Below are 20,922 nucleotides of genomic sequence, written 5' to 3' on the forward strand. Positions count from 1 at the left end.
ATACAACGGTTCTGGCACTAATGGCTTGTTTTAAATTTAAAACAAGGGTTCTCAAACTTTTTACAGCCAATTACCGCTTACAGGAGAGAAAAAAATTCAAGGACCCCCCTTAAAATTCTAAGCACTTGTAACAAGGGCTGCTTAGAGAGAGAGAGAGAGAGAGAGAGAGAGAGAGAGAGAGAGAATCCAAATACAAGGAGGTTTATTGTAAAAATCCCAGAAGGGCAAGCAAACAAATCCAAAGGGTAATCCACAAAAGTAGTCCAAAAGCAGGCAATGGTCATAACATGAATACAGGATACAAAACAAGAAACAAGAATGCTTGGTATGCAGGGTTACACTGACAATACTTAGCAAAGTGTGATGGTGAATGAACAGGCTTTATAGGCCCTGTCCCAAATGGCGCACTTCATGTGGACTTTTGGTCTCGTGGCCTTAAATTGCATGTGCTCGCTTAGTCCACGAGTCCGTAGGGTGTCCCATCTGTCATTTTTATGCTTTGAAGTGTGCTCATCAGCGCCTCCTTTGCCCCCTTGATGCGGCCTTCAGCGAAGCCCGCACTGCAGACTTCAAACAAGACTTCAAAATAAAAGACCCAAACAACACAAGACAAAACCATTACAGCACTGAGGACCACCAAGGGTCCCTAGAGCTCACTTCGAGAACCCCCCAAAATACTAGCCATGTTCACATAAACCTCTGAACAAATGAGTTAAGTAACTGAGTAATTGAGTGCAGGGGCATAGCACAGGATTGTGGGCCAAATACAAAGAAACTGTGCAGGGGCCCCCTTTATCACTTTTTTAAATGATAATAAAATGAATAGTAATTAGTATATTTTTTACTATACACAGGACATTTGATTCACTGCCTTACAGCATTGAAGTTGTATATCATGTGAATAAAGTACGTATAACAAAGTGTTATTTGCATTCATGCCCTATGTCAACCTCTGGGGCTCTCGCCATAATGCTGGATCAACAGCTACAAACTGAGAACTAAAATCATTCCTTTCCTTCTTTAACACTGCACATTACCCTTCTCACTGTCCTGTGGCTGTCATTTGCTTTTGTGTCTACACCTTCTCTGACGCTACTGCTGCATCCTGCATCTACAACTTTTTCTTTCTGTAGTGTGGGTACCTCTAGAATCATGAATACAGGATTACAATCTGATGTTTATTCAGTCATAAACCCAATGGGATTTACCCCGAGGAACAATACAGTCTCTTTTCTGAAATATCTGGCGAACATGTTTATTGTTACATTTCTTGTCATAAATGCCAATGCCGCCCAGCAACAAAGCCGACTCCTTTATATCTTTTTGGGTGTATAATAAGTGGCTCTTAACCAGATGCATTAGGCCTGAGGGAATGGCTCCAAAAACAGTATTATATTCTTTGAAAGGAATAGGGAAGTTATGGACAGTCATGAAGCGTTCATAGGACAAGATATTGCCAAAATCGTCAAATAAAGAAAGAATATAAATTAAACCTCTATTAAACCAATTAGTAAAAAAAAGGTATTTGTTCTAACAGTTATATCCATATTATTCCACAGGAGAGTTTTATGTGGTGAGAAGTTGTGAACATAACACAACTTCCAGGCAAGGAGAGCCTGTTGATGAAAATGAGCCAATTTAACCGGGAGTTTATTATGCATATAATTACATTTTAAGATAAAGGGGAGGCCTCCAATTTTATTGAATATATAATTAGGAATAAAAAACCATAAGGAATTTGGATTTATTAAACATCTTCTTAGCCAGTTAATTTTAAAGGTGTAAATGGTGTTATGAAAGTTTATAGCTTCCAGACCCCCATCACTTCTACAACTAGCTATCACTGCTTTTTTAAGTTTATGACACCTATTTTTCCATATAAAGTCAAAGAAAAGTTTATTAACACCTTTAATAGTACAATCCTTGACATATGAAGAAAGGGATGGATAGACGAAGCGAGAAAGACCTTCCTCTTTAGAGAGGAGAACCCTGCCATAAAGAGATAAGTCTCTTTGTAGCCAAAGATTAAAAATATTTTGAGTTTTCTTTAATCTACTAGAAAAATTAAGTTGTTGTCTGGCTATTAAATTTTTTGATACATAAATTCCTAAATACTTTATTGTATCTTTAAATGGAATTCCATCAATGAATGCGTCATCACATTTATGTAGTGACATTATCTCACATTTGGACAAATTTAGTTTGAATCCAGAAGCACACGAGAATTGTTGAATTATCTGAATAGCTATAGAGAGCTGACTTTTATCTTTTAAAAAAAGAGTGGTGTCATCAGCTAGTTGAGACATTTTAATTTCCCTGTCAGAAATCGAAATACCTTTTAAATTCTATTTATGCATAATACTTAAAGATAATAATTCAGTCACCAAAATAAATAAAAAAGGGGAAATCGGGCAGCCCTGTCTGACACCACGTTTTATAGAAAATCTTTGTGAGGTGAACATATTAACTATGACAGAGCTAGTAATTCCTTTATAAAACACAAACGAAAACACAAAACCAAACAATTTAAGAGATTGCAGAAGAAATTCATGCTCGGTGGTGTCAAAGGCTTTATAAAAGTCTAGGAAAAGTACAATAGCATCAGATTTCACAAAGTCAGCATAATCCAGTAAATCTAAAACAAGTCTTAAGTTATTACTAATATGTCTGCCTTTTACAAAGCCTGATTGTGTTTCTGAAATAATATGATTAAGCTTAACTTTTAATCTATTTGCATACACCAAGGCCAATACCTTATAATCAACTGTAAGAAGTGTGATTGGTCTCCAATTATCAATGAAGAGCTAGTCTTTCTCAGGCTTTGGGATAAGAGAAATAATGCCCTGTTTCATGGATGAAGCTTGATTAATTTGAAGATTTAACTCTCTTAAATGCAATTCTTCTTCCGGACTTAATTTTTTTTGCAATAAAATATTTATTTTATTTAATAGTTCACATATATTTTTATTTTTAGAGGCTTTTAATTCTTTACTTCGTTTAATAGCAATCTGCCTAGCCTTATATTTAAAGAATTCCCATTTCACTTTATAACTTTCCTCATATTTTTGGGAAAATATACTTGAAAGTAAGTTTTTAATACTATTATTAAAGGAAGCATCTTTTAAAAGTGAATTATTAAATTTCCAATAACCACGTAACCTAGGGATTTTATCAGTATTGCTACATAATTTTAAACTTATTTGTTTATGATCTGACAGGGGGCGCAAATGAGTGAGAAATATCTTTTACAAATGGAAATGCAAGAGTAACCTAACGTTGTCATACTCAATTCTAGTCAGAATTTGAGTCTGATACCGCTCCATTGAGCTATAATTATGAGGCGTGTCTCAACCGAAAAATGCCTCTGCACTCAATTGGATAGACCTACGACCAATCAGAGCAACGGAGTGTGTGACGTATGTTGAAATTACGTCTTTGCAACCTGACCGCTAGTTATTTTGCTACAATGACACTAACACTGTGATTATACTGAGTTAGCGAATGTACATCAACACCTATTATGTTTAAAACATTTCGTTTATATCACAACATGAAGTATTTACTAAGTCATAGAGTAAGACTATCTCTTACCATTTGTACGTTAGGTGAACTTCATCCACGACGATACCCATTACGTTGGCTTGAAAATATTGGAGCCTAGCATGTCCCTCCACTTATTCAGCAACCACGATTCCGGGCTTCCGAAAAGAAGCTGGCAACGACCGCTAATTATATCCATCTCGTCGTGCACGCTGAGTTGCATCGCTGTGATAACGTTAGCCATTTCAGTTGCGACCAACTTTTGCCGAATAGGAAGGATGGCAAAAACATCAACAAATGCCCTGCTCGCGTTTCTCTGTTCCTCTTTTAAAATCAATGCTCTGTCGATATCTTTTAGAACAGACTCAATGTCAGAATCCACACAGCTGAACTCTACAGCGGCAGCCATTAAACACACGCGCTCTTTGGTGACGTGGTTCATTACGTTACTGTTGATTATCTGTCCATCATCGTATAAAGCCCGCCCTGACAATTTGATTGGTTCGACCAGCATTTGTCCTAGCATAGTAGCTCCTCAACGCAGAAACCCCAGACCGATCTTCCCATTTTCTAAATCTAGTGGGTGGGGGGAAGATCGGCTGGCACCCAGGCTAGAGCAAGAGAGCAAAAAGAGATAAATTCTTGATTGGGAGGACCTATTTCTATTAGACTAAGTGAATTCGTGTAAATCAGGGTGAAAAAAACGCCATGTATCAGTAAGAGAAAATTCTGTACAAAATGATAAAATGTTGCTATTAACATGAAAACTGTCGTTACAATATACAATACACTTGATTTGATTAGACTTAACTTGACAGAGTACTCACAGGCTTGAAACAATGGCATGGAACAACAATGAACAAGCATAGAGTAGTGATGGTCGTTTTCGAAGCACTGCTTCGTGAGGCTTCGAAACATTTACGAATCATTTGTTTCGAATCACTGGTTCGGAACTTGTTTCAAACTGGCCAAAGTCACGTGATTTTAGCAAATGAGGCTTCATTACGTCATAACTTATCAAACGAATTACATTTACTCACGTTACTGTAATTGAGTAGTTGTTTTGTGTACTTTTACTTTTTTGAGTAGTTTTTAAAATCTGTACTTTTACTTTTACTTAAGTATGTTTTGATTAAAGTATTGTACTTCGTTACATTTTAAATCATATCCGTTACTGAGTAAAAAAATATTTAAAAAAGCAAGGTGATAAAGACACGCAACAGATGATTGATGGGCGGGGGAATGCGCAAAAAGAACCATGGAGACGGACGAGACAGGCGCGCGCTAATGCAGACCCGCCTCAGTTCAACTCTTATGAAAGAAACCCCTGGTCATATTTAAGCGACCACTTTCAACTGACGCGAAACGAGTGCTTCATTCCTATGAAAGGTAGCATTCATGCTCTTCAGTACGAAATGGCAGTTTAAAAGTCTAACATCAGGTACCCAGTTCAGGGAAGCTAGAAGACAATAAACGTGTCAAAAGTATATAGACATGGCACTCATCTCATTATATGCTCATTTAAACTAGGTATATAGTTTAATAAAATAATGTATGTTGCCAGCAATACATCAATTACAACCTTACTATAGTGATTGTATTTACTAGCTGCTGACCACCTTCATAAGTGCATAACTCACCTGTAAAAATCATTAAACAATTCCATAAATGTTTCTTAGTTTAAAAAAAGCTTTTTATTTTATTAACTTTTTGTTATTGCACTTTAATTGTAAAGATGTTCCTACAATTAGTTTGAGATTTATATTCCCTTGTCGTTTTTGAACTATACTAGAATCCTCCACCTCTTCCCGCTCTAAAAAAAGTAACTTTTACTCTGAGTAAAGTTAAAATGACTTACTTTTTACTTTTACTTGAGTAGATTTTTAGACAAGTAACTTTTACTTACTTAAGTAAAATATTTTTAAAGTAACTTTACTTTTACTTGAGTACAATATTTTATTACTTTTCCACCTCTGTCCAAAGTCACAGGGGCAAAGGCAAATTTTACAAAAATGTACAAATTGACAGGATTCTGCCGGAGTCTTGTTTGGTATTAATATCTAGTTCAGTATGGCAGGGTTCTGACAGTACAATGTTTTGTGTGTGAAAGCGTGGTCTTAGTATTGTTATATTAGACCACGTTTTTCCTGTGTCTCGTCACTTTTACCCCGTTCCCTTGTCATCCTCTCTTCATTATTGTTTAACTCATGTCACCTGTTCCCCTCTTGATTTGCTCCCTTATTTAATGCCCTTGTGTTTGCTGTGTCCTTGTTTTGATACCTGTGAGAAACTGTAAAATGTCAAGTCTAGGTCTTTGTATATTTAGTGTTTAGTCTAGAGTATTGTTTAGTGTTATCCAGTTTAGTGTTTAAGTGTAGTTTTGTGTCTTACCCTGTTTGGTATTCACTCCTGTTTTAGTTATCCTGTTTATGATGTTTTGCCCCCTCGTGGGTTTTGTTTTCTGTTTAGTTAATTAATAAAAGTCTTTCATGAAGATCTGCTGTCTGCATTTGGGTTCTATCCACCACCACACCCTAATATGGTCATGTGAAATACTCAGACCAGACCTGTCACCAACAACCATACAACGTTTAATGTCACCTACAGTAATCCCCTTTCTTCACCATGACTAGATGTCTAAATTGAGTTGCTGCCACATGATTGGCTAATTAACAATTTGTGTAAACAAGCAATTAGCGTGTCCAGTGAGTGTATATAAATTTACATTTTTTACTACAATCATTTTTCTTGAAAAATTCTGGTACTATAATACAACAAACTGAAAACCAAGTACTACAATATAAATGAGGAGAAGCCTATGTTGTACTAGTCCAAAAATACAAACACAAGATGTTACATTGGTAAGAAAATTAGTTGATGAATTATTTAATTAATGAACGAACGAACAAACAAAGAACAAACGAATGAATACTGAAATTAGGGTGACGATAAAACTGAAAACTGATTTTTGAAAGTTATTAAAAGATCCTTGCAGTGTTTAAAGATGATCTTATATAATCATAATAATAAGTGATGTTTGCAATTTTAGTGGGCTTAAGTGCTGTCCTAGTAATGGCATATAAGCCAGCTTTAAACTTGCATCAAAACTGACATCATAATGACTTTGTGGCTTAATTTAACCATATTGTCATAAAGTGACAGTAGTTTGATGTGCTTGCCTAGTGTATGATATGTAACCCATGCTCATTGTTTTCTGACGAGTTGTGACTGCATAAGATTTTTACAATGTTTAAAGAAGGTCCCTTATAAATATCATGGTTATAATTATGGTAGATGTTTGCAATTCTAGAGGGCGTAAGTGCTGTCCGAGTATTAAGTGCCTATGCCAGCTGAATAGCCTATTCGTTACGCAAACTGATGACTTCATGCACGGGTTAGCTTCTATGACGTAATGCAGACGAATTCGATGCTTGCTTGCAGCATTTCTTGCCAGCTGTCTAATATGCGTTTTGCCGTTGAATTTATTGCATGAAACAAATTCTCAAAATAAATCCCAAAAGCAGATGTATTTCTGACTGTCGGTGTCTGCACCAAAGAATCTTGACAGGAGGAGACGAGGCTCCGTAACATGAATATTACTCATAGCTGAACTTAGGATATCACAGAATCGGTTTTCTCAACACTTGCGCAACAGTGCAGTAAAAACGGGCGAGATTCAAGGAAAGCCGAGCTATAGCTGGAGCCCCGTTGGCGGTGTCTCAATACTGTGGCGGTTAAAAAGCTTCTAGAATAGTAAGACGTGAAGCGCTCCGACAATGCCTTCAACAGCGCGTGGACCTATGCTGCACTTTCACTGTTTACTCCTCACACAATAAGGTCTAATGCGTGGAAAATGGTGCAACTGGCAAAAGGCGGAGTAATCTGGGACTCTTCGGAAGCATAAGGAAGCAGAGGCAGAATCATGCTACTCCCGAATAATCTTCATTTCTCCACTCGTAAACCGCAAAACCAACACGCATGAAGATGATGTTTTCATGTTTGCGCTCATTTACCTCACTGTCTCGTTTAAAAACAAGGCATCAAAGGAAATTTGCTTCATAATCAAACGGTCACGTTGATACGTTTTTTAGCCTACTGTTAATCAGACGTGTTATTTCATGAATTAAATCGCAGCTCAAAATGAAATTTCCAACGGAAAACCCAACAAAACCGGGGAACTGGAACCCTCCACCAGGTAGGTTCATTTGATAAAATGCGTGTTCTGTATGTTAATTGACATTGAGATGTTGATGCATCATAGACAGATGTTATAAAAAGCATAGTTACGCACTAATGGCAGCCAATTGTTGTGTATATCAGTTGAATATTTCCACGTTCTACATTGATCTAAATGGTAAAATCGAATTAATTCAATAATAAAAGCACTTGGTCGTATGCGCAAAATATTTCAAACAGTTGTGGAACTGGGTTACCAGTGGGCGGTTTAGTATGGATAAGCTCTTGGTAAAAACAATGTAATGCACCTGTTCATTGTCATGATGGATATACCTTGACAAGAACGCATTGCCAGTGGTCATCCCAATTATGATTCATGTCCACGCGTTTCATAGCCAAACCCAGCATCGCTTGATGCAGGAAAGGTATGTGTTTCCCGAAACATAAACAGGCACGACATGCCCGACCTTTTAAACGTGTGGGGTTTTTGTGCAGTTTAGTTTAGCGAGTACGACCAAAGTCGTAGAGACTGAGTATAAAGGTTTTCTACAACTTAGCAGCATTACCAACAACAGCTACTAGGGCTATGCAGTGATACGCGCGATGCATAATTAAATGTGGGAGACACGCGTTACGTATAAGACGCAGGCACAGTTGAACAGATTACTCCCAAACGAAAGATCGTGGCGTTTATCTAAGCAGGTTCTTTGTCCAAGTGATAAATATTTCGGTTTATGTAGTTACCAGTCTATTAGTTATTTTATGTTTTGCTACATTTAGTGGGTGTTTGCAACTGATCACAACACCCCCTATCTTATTTGCATAGCTACATGGTTTATAACTATGTAATATGTATATTAATATCAATATATATCTTTATATATAAATAATTAAACTTTCTTATTTAGTGTCACTAAAATGATAAAAATTAGTGAATTAAACTCAGGTAAATAATAGCCTAGATTATAAACATCTACTTGTATTATCAAATGCAGACATCAAATAGACATCTACTTGTGCTATCTGTGTAGTCATTTTGTTGTTGTTGTTGTTGCTGTTTAAATATAAAGATTTAAAAGCAGGGTCAAACAAATTGACTTTTTGCATTTCTTCATCAAATTAATATATATTTAATAATATAATATTTGTTTGAATTTTAGTTATTATGGTTTTTTTTATCTACAAAGTCTACAGTAGTGTAGGCTCACATTGCTCCACCCAAGTACTGCTGCTTTCTACTGTAATGGGATTCCAGAGAGCCCACAAATGTGTGTGTGTGCACTGTGCAGGCGTGTGTGTGTGTGTGTGTGTGTGTGTGTGTGTGTGTGTGTGTGTGTGTGTGTGTGCGTGTGTGGGTATGCAGCAATAACCGGAGGCTCCATCTGAATCCATTACCTGTGAAAGACTATATTCTCACTCATCTAATGTAGTTACGTTCATTTCTAATCGTCTTTATTTCAAGAAAGAAAAAACAACAGAATAAATACAAAACTTAAAACATAAATTAAAGGAAGATCAGGACTTGATTGAAGTCAATGACCCATAAATGGCATGTCTCAGTCATTTAAACCATTTTCAATATATTTTGAGTAAATGATGTATATGACATGATATACGGAAAAGTTACAACTATGTTGTCTTCTCTCTTCTTCTTCTTCTCTCGTCAATAGTGCCAGTGCAGACAAACCTGGTACCACCAAAGAAAGTTCAGCCAGGGATGTTGCAGTCCAGCTTGGTGCAAGCAAGCGTGGCCACCATGCAGAACCCTATGGGGTGCTCCTTACCTCGCCTGTCTGTCTCACGACCCACAAGTATGGTGGCCAGCATGGAAGCGGTAGCGGATGGCTCAGCTTTGCTTACTGTCATGAAGTGGAAGACGGTTCTAGCTGTGTTTGTGGTGGTGGTTGCGTATCTCGTTGCCGGTGGTCTGGTGTTCAGAGCACTAGAGCAACCCTTCGAGAGCAACCAGAAAGATACCATTACCTTGAAGAAAGCAGCTTTCTTGCAGAAACATCCCTGTGTGACCCCCGTTGAGCTGGAAGAGCTCATCAAGGTAAAACAGTTGCTTCTCTGTTCTAGAGCTCTGTCAGTGTGGGATCTAGTGGAATCTCAGATCTAGTGTAATAATAGACATTTTATTGATCTATCAGAAACATGAGCTTCACTCATGGAGTAGAATGGAGGGGTATTGGTTTGACAATGCTAAATTGAGCAACAGATAGCAGTAAATGTAAAAGAAGTTAGAGCAGACTTATGATGCCAAGCGACTTGAAGTTTTTGATAAATAGTAACCATTATGGCAAAAATCTATCTATTTTAGCATTGTGCAAAAGTCATTTATTCTGAAACTGTTATTATGTAACAGGACCTTTCAGAAATGCTTTCAGCAGAGGACAAGTGTAGATTTAGATCCTTCAATAATTGAAATCTAGCATACATTACATTTTGGTAATAAGGGACCCTTTAAACTAATGAACTAAAATGTTTTTTATTCTTATATATATTAGATTTTACTTACATTTATAATGTAAGTGTTTGGTAGAAGGATACTGTGGAGTTCATGTTAAGGTCAAAGCAATATATGTACTGTATATGTAAACACTCTTTTTAGATTTGTTTTTTATGGTTAATTACGGAATAAAAAAAAACTACAAAATGTCCTTATAAGAAATGCGTACAAATTCTGCAATCTCTATTTAGCTTAGTTTACAAGGGTTATGCTCTGGTCATGACTGAAAGAAGGTGTTTGTCTTTTTTTACTTCAAGCTCTATTTTGCAAGTGCAGGAGTTTTTAGGGACCAGTGCTCACAGCTTCTCGTAAAAAGACAATGTGATATAAGCGCAGTCACCTGATTGATATTTACTCTGCTTTGCCAGTGACCTTCCAAGATGGTGGACAAAAGGTGAAAACCATTCATTATAAATCAATAATACATTAAATTAAGTTTAGCATAATTAAAACGTTCATCTAGCCTGGATGCCAGCCGATCTTAACCCCACCCACAACATTTTGAGGACAGGAAGATCAGTCTGGGGTTTCTCCGTTGAGGAGCTTCTATGCTAGACCCAAAGCTGGTCGAACCAATCAAATTGTCAGGGTGGGCTTTATACGATGATGGACAGATGATCAACAGTAACGTAATCAACCACGTCACCAAAGAGCGAGTGTGTTTAATCTGTTTACAACGAAATGGCTGCCGCTGTAGAATTTAGATGTGTATGTGGATTCTGACATTGAGTCTGTTCTAAAAGATATCGGCAGAGCATTGATTTTAAAAGAGAAACGCGATCAAGGCATTTGTTGATCGGAAAGATGTTTTTGCCGTCCTTCCTAAGGCATTCGGAAAACGTTTCATTAATCAGCTAGCTCCGATGGTCGTTATGAAGACGGGACATGAAAACCCTATTGTTGTTTCTTCTTTGGTCGCACTTATGGAGGACCAAGTTAAAGAAGCAACTGAAATGGATATCACTGCAATGCAACTCGGCGTGCACGATGAGATGGATATAATTATTGGTCGTTGCCAGCTTCTTTTCGAAAGCCCAGATGCGTGGCTGCTGAATAAGTGGAGGCACATTCTAGGCTCCGTTATTTTTCAAGCCAACGTAATGGGTATCGTCGTGGATGAAGTTCAACTAATGTACAAATGGTAAGAGATAGTCTTACTGTATGACTTAATGTTAAGATATAAATGAAATGTTGTAAACATAGTAGGTGTTGATGTACGTTCGCTAACTCAGACTTAGTATAATCACAATGTGTCATTGTAGCGAAATAACTAGCATTTCAACATACGTCACACACTCAGTTGCTCTGATTGGTCATAGGTCTATCCAATTGAGTGCAGAGGCATTTTTCGGTTGAGACACGCCCCATTATTATAGCCCAATGGAGCGGTATCAGACTCAAATTCTGACTAGAATTGAGTATGACAACATCAGGCTAACATTCATCCATTTTTTTTGGCACTTTGTATTCCTATTCCTATTAGAAATTCTGAGCTTACCTAATGCTTACCTCTGTTAAAATATCCCCTGCTTTTTAACATAGATACTGCCAATGAAAATAGTACAAAATCAGGATTTTGTCTTTGAAAATGGTTGTCTATTTAGACAAGGTATACATTTTAATGCATAGGTGTCTCTAACAATGCTCCTGGTGAGCTACTGTCCTGCAGACTTCAGTTCCAACCCAGCTCCAACACACATTCTGTATATGTAATTATCAAGCAGCCCTGAACACCTTGGGTGCATCCCAGTTCAAGGGCTGGATCCTTCTAAGGACCCGGACTTTAAACGTAAGACTCTGTTTTTGAAGGCTGTAGCCTCTGAAGTCCACGAAGCGAAATCAAATGGGTCGGTCTAGCCTATGGGAGAGGCTACATCACTTGCTGTTCCCACCCACCATCCTTGTCTGCGGGACACAAAAGCGGAGACCTTTCAGACTAAGGTCAAATAAATATGGAGCCAGATTTATATAAAATATTTATATAAAAGTATTTATATAAAATACATTGATGCAGATTAAACTACCCAACAAAATTTACCAACCTTAGAAATATACCAAAGTAAAACTCAACATGCACAATATTGCAGCAATAATATTAATTCACATTACTATAACACAATTTATAATAGTAAACCAGTGCCAAAGACTTTTAGTTTGCAAAATATACACTTTTATTTAACTACAGTTCTCAATGTTTATTTCAACCCACACGCCACAGGCACATTGAATCTTGTAAAGCTGTGAAGGATTCCTCTATGGATCCTAGGTTTCATGGGAGAAAGAGGGCTGGAGCTAGGATCTGGATGACGGTACAGTAGCTCACCAGGAGCAGGGTTGGAGACCCCTGCTCTAGGTCTATAATACTCATAAAAAATATAGTAGAAGTAGAAGATATAGCGTATAATCCCTACAAGACCTTGGCCCATATTACTGTAATCTGTCTGAAAAACCTTTTGATGTTTTACAATGGTAGGCAGTGGTATCTCAAAACAGACCCTGACAGACATGATTTACATTCATAACAAACTGAACTGGCAATGTAGGGGGGAGCGGGGCACAAACTAACATATGGTTAACGCAGCTACTTTACATATTTATACAGGGCCGAGCAATCTGTGCTTTTGGTCTTTTTCTCTTGCTGTCAGAAGATCTCCTGTGAATTGTGATGTGTTTTTTTATATATATATATATTGAACAAAGAGTGTTTTGGAGACATAAAAGTAAATTTATATTATTAAACTTATTAAACTTTATATTATTTTAATCACTTTCTTGTTACCTAAAACATTATACCATGCTGAAACATGTCAGCAACTCGTATCTGATAGCTGTAATTGAAATTTTTACACAGTGGGGTTAGTTGTCGCACAGTGTTACAAGCTAAGCCTCCAGAATACAATGATAATGAAATTAAAACAATGTAAATACTATTCATCAAAATGATAATTGTAAATACAATATCAGGGGAAATAACTCATAATTATGATGTTTATTGTCTTAATTGTGCAGCCCTTTCAAAAATATAAATTTCTATGCATTGATGCTTACAAGGATGGTTAGATGAAGGATCATGGATGGATGAATGTGTGGATATCTATCTATTATAGGCAGATATATAAACATTATCCACCTTTAATAACTAGACAGAATTGTATTGAATTATTTGTCTTTTAACCAAATTTTCTAGCAGGTGTTGCAACAAACGTAAGTAACGTTTGCACTCCTGTCACTTTCGGTGTAATTGTACAATAAGGGTAGGTCCCACACACTAATTTTAAGTGTTCATTTGTAGCAGAGATGTGTATGTTGATTGTGTAAAAAAATGTATCTAACCAAAGTTAAAGAACCAATAGAACCAAAGCCAAAAAGCGTTAGGTTGTGCCGTGCTCTCCCCTACTTCTTTACTTATATTTTTTACAACCAATAATGGACTAAACGATGGGAAGCAAGAATGTTATTATGTTATAGGAGGCAAATAAATTTCCAATCCAGAATCACTACTCTGAGCAGAAGACATAGTGGACGTGTTCACAGGCTTTCAAAAACTCTGGTCTTTGGATATACAGTATAGGATATATAGAATGCTTTGATTTTACTGTTTACCAGGCTGACTGGGTGGCAAACATCCAAAAACGTAGTTGTGTTTGTAGTGCCAACTGCAAAACAAGAGTAAAACAAACAATTATCCGATTAAATTATAGGCTGCCGAAATAAAGTGCTGGAATTTGCAAAAACAACTGTATTGGAGGAACCAATAAATTTAATTGCCACTTGGTCAGGCATGTTGAGGAAATCGAACACAAAGCTTATTACAAAAACACAAATTACAAAAACACAGAATATAAAATGCTTAATTTAATCAATGATTAGCCAATACCAGATAACCAAGTAGAAATTCACCCCAAACTTTGAACAAACCTGAGACAAAATGGAAACTGCAAACACATGTTTTAATACCTGGATGTTAGTTTATTTATTTATTTGTTTATTTGCAGGGACAATGCAGGGAGACACATTGTAACAGGTTACAGTAACTTGAACAGATGTGTTGCACACAGGGTTTCTAGCCGAAGCTAATTTGCAACCCCTGTCCCTGGTTAGGCTACATATATCCCCACCACCAATAAAGCCAAGACAAACAGCCGAAACAACAATAAAACATAAAAAATAACAATTAATAAAATCACAGTGACATAATCAGTGATCGCCGATTTGGTTTTGTTTCAGCCAGTATTTCACATTTTCATTAAATGGTTTCAGATTGGTTTCTGTTTTTATTTCTGTTGGTAGGGCATTCCAAAAATGTATCCCTTTTACAGAGAGCGATGACTGACCAAAACTAGTTTTACGCTGTGCCACCTTGCAGTTGCCATGTGCTGATCCCCTGGTGGTGATCCTATTACTACTTATTTTTTGTACATATGGACAAAGTGCTGGTGGCGCAAGATTATTTACACATTTAGAAATCAATTTGATGAAAGAAAACTTAATAAAACTATCATAGCTAAGAAAATTATACTTTTTCAGTATTATACAGTGATGCCATTTCATTGGTTTTTGATCCATTATTTTCAAAGCTTGTTTATATAATGAAATAATGGGTTTAACAGTAGACTGTGAACCCTGGCTCAATGCAGTAACACAATAAGAAAGATGGGAAAATATCATGGCATGCATAAACAATTGAGCTGCCTTAAGGGGTATGTAAAAGAGCCCTGCGCGGGACTGTTTTTTTAAACCCGCGCCCGCCCGCACCCGCTGAATTTATGACCAGTCCCGCCTGCTCCCGCAACCTGCGTGTTCCACTCCCGCCCGCGCCCGCAATATTTGTGTCCACTCCCGCGGATTTTCTCAGAGCTTGTGAAAACTGTACACAAATGCATGCTCATACAAAACATTGGTTCAGATTAACATCCAGAATAACAGACTTTCAACACTATTGTGTTTAAAATTAGGGATGTGCATGAATGGTCAAATATTTGATCTGCAATAATAATTCTAATGGAAAAGATGCTATTGGAATGTTAGTTTGTTTTTTAATGCGCCACCGCACTGACCGCAGGGTAAATGCTATTATTCATTTAATGTTTTCACTTCATGTATTGTCTTTTACAGTCTTTAATGTAAATATACATCAAATATAAATTACATATAAATGAAAATTTATTTGTTTGTATGTCTGATTGTTTTGGCAATTCAGATCGCAGGCTAATTTAAGTATTTAGAGTTTTAACACCGGGTTGTCTGTTTTTGTCCACCGGCTCAGGTTTAATTTAGACATGCTTCTCCGCCGCATCAGCGCGCATCATGAGAGATTTTTTAGCTTCTTGTTATGGCTTATTTTATTTTGTTATTACAGCTAAACGGGAAAGACATGGAAAACGAAACGGAGAACATTTATTATATGCGGTGCTCTATATGGAAAATGAAGCGGAACTGCAAATGCCTGTTTAAGCAGAGTTTTCTCCGCTGGCATTAAGAACAGGCTTTCACCGGAGCAAGTAGGCTAAATATGGTTGTCTTTCTTCATAAAACATGTCAAACCAAATAAAGATGATATTCATATGCCGACCGTGCAGTCTGTTATGTAGCCTATGTTTATTCGTTCGCTCTGGGCTCTTACTTGGTGTTTCGAGTCTGTTTGATAGCGTACTTTGTCATGTCCTCAAACTTTAAACTTTGCTTGCGTTTGGGGTTAGAGTATAATATTTGCTATACTATAATTTCTGTAAGATCAAACAGTACTGAATTCGTACTAACGACCGCATTGAAACCAAGGATTTGACTCAGCCTTCGCTCCGCGTAGGGTTTTACGCAGTTAAAATTACATAATTTTTTTAGCAGTGATTTGTAACATTAACCGTTTAAACAAAACCTCAGTTTTCAAATGTATACTGCATGATAAACACGCACCAAATGATTAACTAAACAAACAAACAGTTTAACTGTTAACAACCTGATTTGTCACTAGTGCTCACCAGTTCTTCCAGACGCGAGGCACATAGTGTATAACAGCATTGGGCATGTGCTTCCCGAAGTTGCCACGGTAAGTCCCACATAATGTTTAGCTTAATTTTCTTTTCAACTTCATGCGTTGACCCCATTTCTATTTCATGCCAAATCCCACCGGGACCCGCGGGTCTCCCGCAAAAAAATTCTGACCGCCCACTCCCGCCTGCAGCAAAGGTGAATCCCGCCCGCTCCTGCGAGATTTGCGTTGGGTCCCGCGGGTGATTTAAGTTCAGGGTCCAAAATTACACCTAAGAATTTAAAATCTTTGACTTCCTCTATCTCCTCTTGATTTAGTTTAATAATAAGCTTTTCTTTTACATTCCTTCTCATAGAAAAACACATTGACACAGTCTTTTTCAAATTCAGAGTTAGGTGATTGTTTTTAAGCCATAGGGATACTCCCTCCATTTCACTTGTTAATATTTCAGCTGCTGCCCGAGGGTTTTTGGCTGATAAACAAGGGCGTAGGTTTGATTCTGGCATTGGTGGGGACATAAATATAATGGTCGCATTGCAAAAACTGTTTATCACTGTTTACTTGACATAAACAACAGACAACTCAGTATGCACTTTACTCAGTGACATCTGACTCGCCACCCCCGGTGCCATCCCAAATTTTATGTACTATAATAAACAATTTGTTATGTCCTATAGAGCCTAATAAACAGTAACTGTTTAAGTCTTTGTCAAAAAAAGAAAATCACATTGTAACATATATCCAAATTTACTTAATAACATTGAAGAATATGCAATTAATATTTAATTCTTAATTTAATTTTGCCAAAAAAATCCCAGTGTTGAAGTAGGCATGTATATCATGCTGTTTCCTGAACAACATTTATTAACGTTTCTGTAGTTCACATTAAATCTTCTTTTCATTAACAGTTAATCAGTGTGAAAAAAATAGTTTAAGTTTAAAATGCAACCTTACATTATGTCTACATTTGTGCAAGTAATGACCACAGTGCAGTAATGTAAAGTATTCAGCAATCATGACATGAATTCATGTTTTTACCATGTTGGGTTTATTTTCTTTCATGGATTAGGGACCCCCTAAATAACCTTGCCACCCCATTTATAAAAGGTTGACACAAGTTTGCAACTCCTCAGGTTAACATGGGATTGGCGTGTATTGGTGAAAACACTGTCCTTGAATCATTATGTGACACAACTTTTTTTGTGCATGAAACAGTTACAGTGGGTATAATAATACTTTCTTCCTCACTTACCTGTAGCCCGAATAATCACCCGCGTCTTGTTGAGTGAACTTTGGCGCGTTGTACAAAGTGAAACCATCCTATCACACGTAGCGAGTAAAGACAAGCCCATCAGAAAGTAATGTGAGTTAGAGAGGCGGGACTCAAGAAATGCCAATCCAATCATATTAGCAATGTAAGTTAGAGAGGCAGGACTAAAGAAATGCAAAGCCAATCATATTAGCGATGTGAGTTACGGAGGCGGGCATTGCAGAGAACGAAAGCTGTTAACCGTTTGTGTACCACATAGAGCGTTATTTTTACAGAACGGAATCGCAAAAGATTTCTAATCTCATTTAAATGATTCCTGAAAAAAATATAATAAGTAAAAAATAGAAAACACAAGAATAAGACGGACATCAGTGGTTATATATAAATACAGATTAATTGTTTGGTCGAAATTATTGCTAGGGACAATTCAGTCTTCCCTGAATATTGGTAAGGACATGTTCCTAGCGTCCCACCCTAAATCTACGCCCATGCTGATAAATATATAATTGTATCATCAGCATACATCTGACATTCAGCTTTTTTACAACAAGATGGCAAGTCGTTTATATATAAGCTGAAGAGCAGAGGCCCCAAAATTGAGCCTTGAGGAATTCCCATTGTAGACTGTCTAGGGGTTGAATATTCTGTATTGATTTTTACACATTGCTCTCTTGATATGAGATAGGATGTAATCCAACCAGTTGCTTGCTCAGAAAAGTTAAACGTACTTAATTTGTTCAAAAGCAAGTTGTTTTGTGAATTGCAATGATGTACTGTATTTGTTTATTTTTCTTGTAGCTTTTGGTAATCTGTGAAAAGATACCTCAGTTTATTTTGTGTATTTGGTATTATACACTGTATTCACTTGTTTATGGTTCAAAAAACACATTATTTTTCACTTACCATACATTTTTGTAGCTCAAGATGTATCCTTGTCTTTTTGAAATGCACTGATTTGGTACAAAGCTCATTGATATGAAAACTGCTGTGTACCTGATTGGCCAGCTAATCTGTACGTTGGTATTGGTCTGAATACCTCTGACGTCAGCCGGAAATGTGAGGCTCCTTACCATGTTTGATAGATTCGCTCATAAAGCAATGCTAACAGGAGTTAACTTGCAGGCGGTCCAAAGCAGGCGGAATAATAATGTCAGTCTTGTCCATGTCAACAGGCCTATGAAGTAAACTGTTGCCTACAATCTGTGTGTTTGTTTTAGTGCAAGAAAAGAGATTTACGTTGGAGATGATAACTCGCGTCATCATTTACTTTGGGGTATGTACATTGTTAACATGTGCTAATACACACTTACACACCCAAGGAAATGTAAAATTGTGAATCGGACGATAGGCGCCTTTTAAAATATGTTTTTATCTCAAATAATACAGTCAATGACACAACAGCTCTTTTGCATTGTAAAAATGTTTTGTGTTTTTCTGCATTCAAGATGAACCATTAACATAACACAGTTTGCTCAGTGAGCGTAACCAAAGTCCTTTTAGAGAAGTTGCGTCACTCCGCCGGCATATTTGCAACGCCTCCAGGTAGGGCTGAACGATTTGACCTAAAATCAAAACCTCAGTTAATTTAACATTTGACATCGGTTACGATTAATAAACGATTATTATTATTTTTTGCCTCATAGTTCGCTAGCAAGGTTTGTATTTTAAATATGCTCAGATATAAGAGGTGGGATATATTTTTGATATATTTTTTTGAAAGGGCATTTGTTGTTATCTTTGTGATTTTAAAAGAATTAAGTGGAGAGGAAAGTATTAGTAGTTAAAGTTATTTATTGAACATTTTGACTAACTAAAATCAGAGCACACATTGCTTGAAATGAAAACAGTCACATTTTAGTTTACTGTATACTGCAAGTTTCCTAAAAAAAAAGGTAGAAAATAAATAACTTTTTTTTTAAGTCTAGTAATTCAGGGCTCCAGACTAACTTTTTTGTTATTAGGAGTACTGTACCCCCTGGAGTACCCCCTGACTGAAAATTTTAGGAGCACAAGCAGAAAATTTAGGGCACACCTTAAATCAGCCTGCAATGCAATTATTCACATTTACCCCCAAAATAACTGCATTACTAATAAAATACTAAATAGACTTGACCATATGCAGTTGCTGCACATGTTCAAAGCAAAAACTCCAGTGTTAAATGGACTCTCGCAGAGTTGATTTCAACACTTTTTCAGAGTTTATATAGCTCCACACCTATCAGAGTTAAATGAACACTTTCAAGAGAGTTAATTTTTTAACACTAGGTCAGAGTTAAAATTTTAACACGAGGTCAGAGTTTCTTTGACTCAAATAAGTGTTAGTTAATTTTTTAACAGTAGGTCAGAGTTAATATTTTAACACTAGGCCAGAGTTTCTTTGACTCAAAAAAGTGTTAAAGGGGTCATAATATGAGATTTCTAACATGTAAAATAACTCTTTGGTGTTCCCAGAGTGCAAATGTGAAGTTTTAGCTCAAAACACCCCACATGTAATTTACCTGTTAAAATTACCACTTTGTAGGTGCAGGCAAAAGTGTGCCATCTTTAGCTGTGACCATTAAAATTCAAATGACCTAATGAAATGGAAACACTGATCACAATGATGGTGACTTTAAATAAAACAGCCAACAAACTTTACAAGTTAGATGTAAAATGCCATTTTAGGTTTCAAACAGAGATGGTGATAGGGAAGATAAAGTTACAGAGGAGCATTAAAAAAAATAGTGTAAACAATTTAGTTTTACTTACAATTCAATCTGCAGGACACATGGAAATGGAAGACTGAAATGTGTGGGCGGAGTGTAATTACATCTCCAAGGAGTTAGTTTAACACCGCCATGATTAACTCTGTAGATTAACTCCAACTCTGAACAACAATTTACTCTAAATATGTTAAATTTACTCTTTGGGTGTTGAATTAAACTCAGAAATGTTTAACACTGAATTTTTAACTCTCCAGTTTTTGCTGTGTTATTATGCCCAATTGATTAAACTTTCAGAATAGGAACTTATGAACCAGATATTCATACAACCCACATGACTAATTCTAGCCATAATAAGATACATACATATACAATAAGCTATATACAGATAATGAGATAAATGGCATGGTAATACACATTGTATCCTTTACACCTTTATTCTTTTATTCAGTTTTCCTTAACTGGGCACTGCTATATAAGACCTTTACTCTCATCCATAATGTTTCTGGTGTAATGTAGATTAGAGGTTCTCGCGTTCTCTCTCTCTCATCTCTGCCATGTCGAATTAAACCTGCTTTCACGCGTCTTTTTGCGGTTCTGATGTATGTGTTGACTTTACCCGGGCTGCGTAGACTCATCAACAGATTCAACTGAGCGCAAGGTGACATAAAACTTTTACGCGTCACTTAAATTTGCGGTAATAACCCGATCACGCATTCCGTTGTTTTATCACGGG

The 20,922-nt window shown here is 36.7% G+C and overlaps 1 protein-coding gene across 1 annotated transcript in view; it reads left to right on the forward strand.

Annotated features, from left to right (window-relative positions):
- Positions 1 to 6,937: 6,937 nt before the first annotated feature.
- kcnk10a (potassium channel, subfamily K, member 10a) overlaps positions 6,938 to 20,922 on the forward strand; it is an 83,968-nt gene continuing 69,983 nt past the window's right edge. The window contains exons 1-2 of the mRNA XM_073855494.1: positions 6,938 to 7,735; positions 9,387 to 9,769. Coding sequence (XP_073711595.1) covers positions 7,681 to 7,735; positions 9,387 to 9,769 — 438 coding nt within the window. The 5' untranslated portion in view covers positions 6,938 to 7,680. The remainder of the gene's footprint in view (positions 7,736 to 9,386; positions 9,770 to 20,922) is intronic.

This window comes from Misgurnus anguillicaudatus, chromosome 18 (assembly GCF_027580225.2).
Source record: "Misgurnus anguillicaudatus chromosome 18, ASM2758022v2, whole genome shotgun sequence".
NCBI classification, from domain to species: domain Eukaryota; kingdom Metazoa; phylum Chordata; class Actinopteri; order Cypriniformes; family Cobitidae; genus Misgurnus; species Misgurnus anguillicaudatus.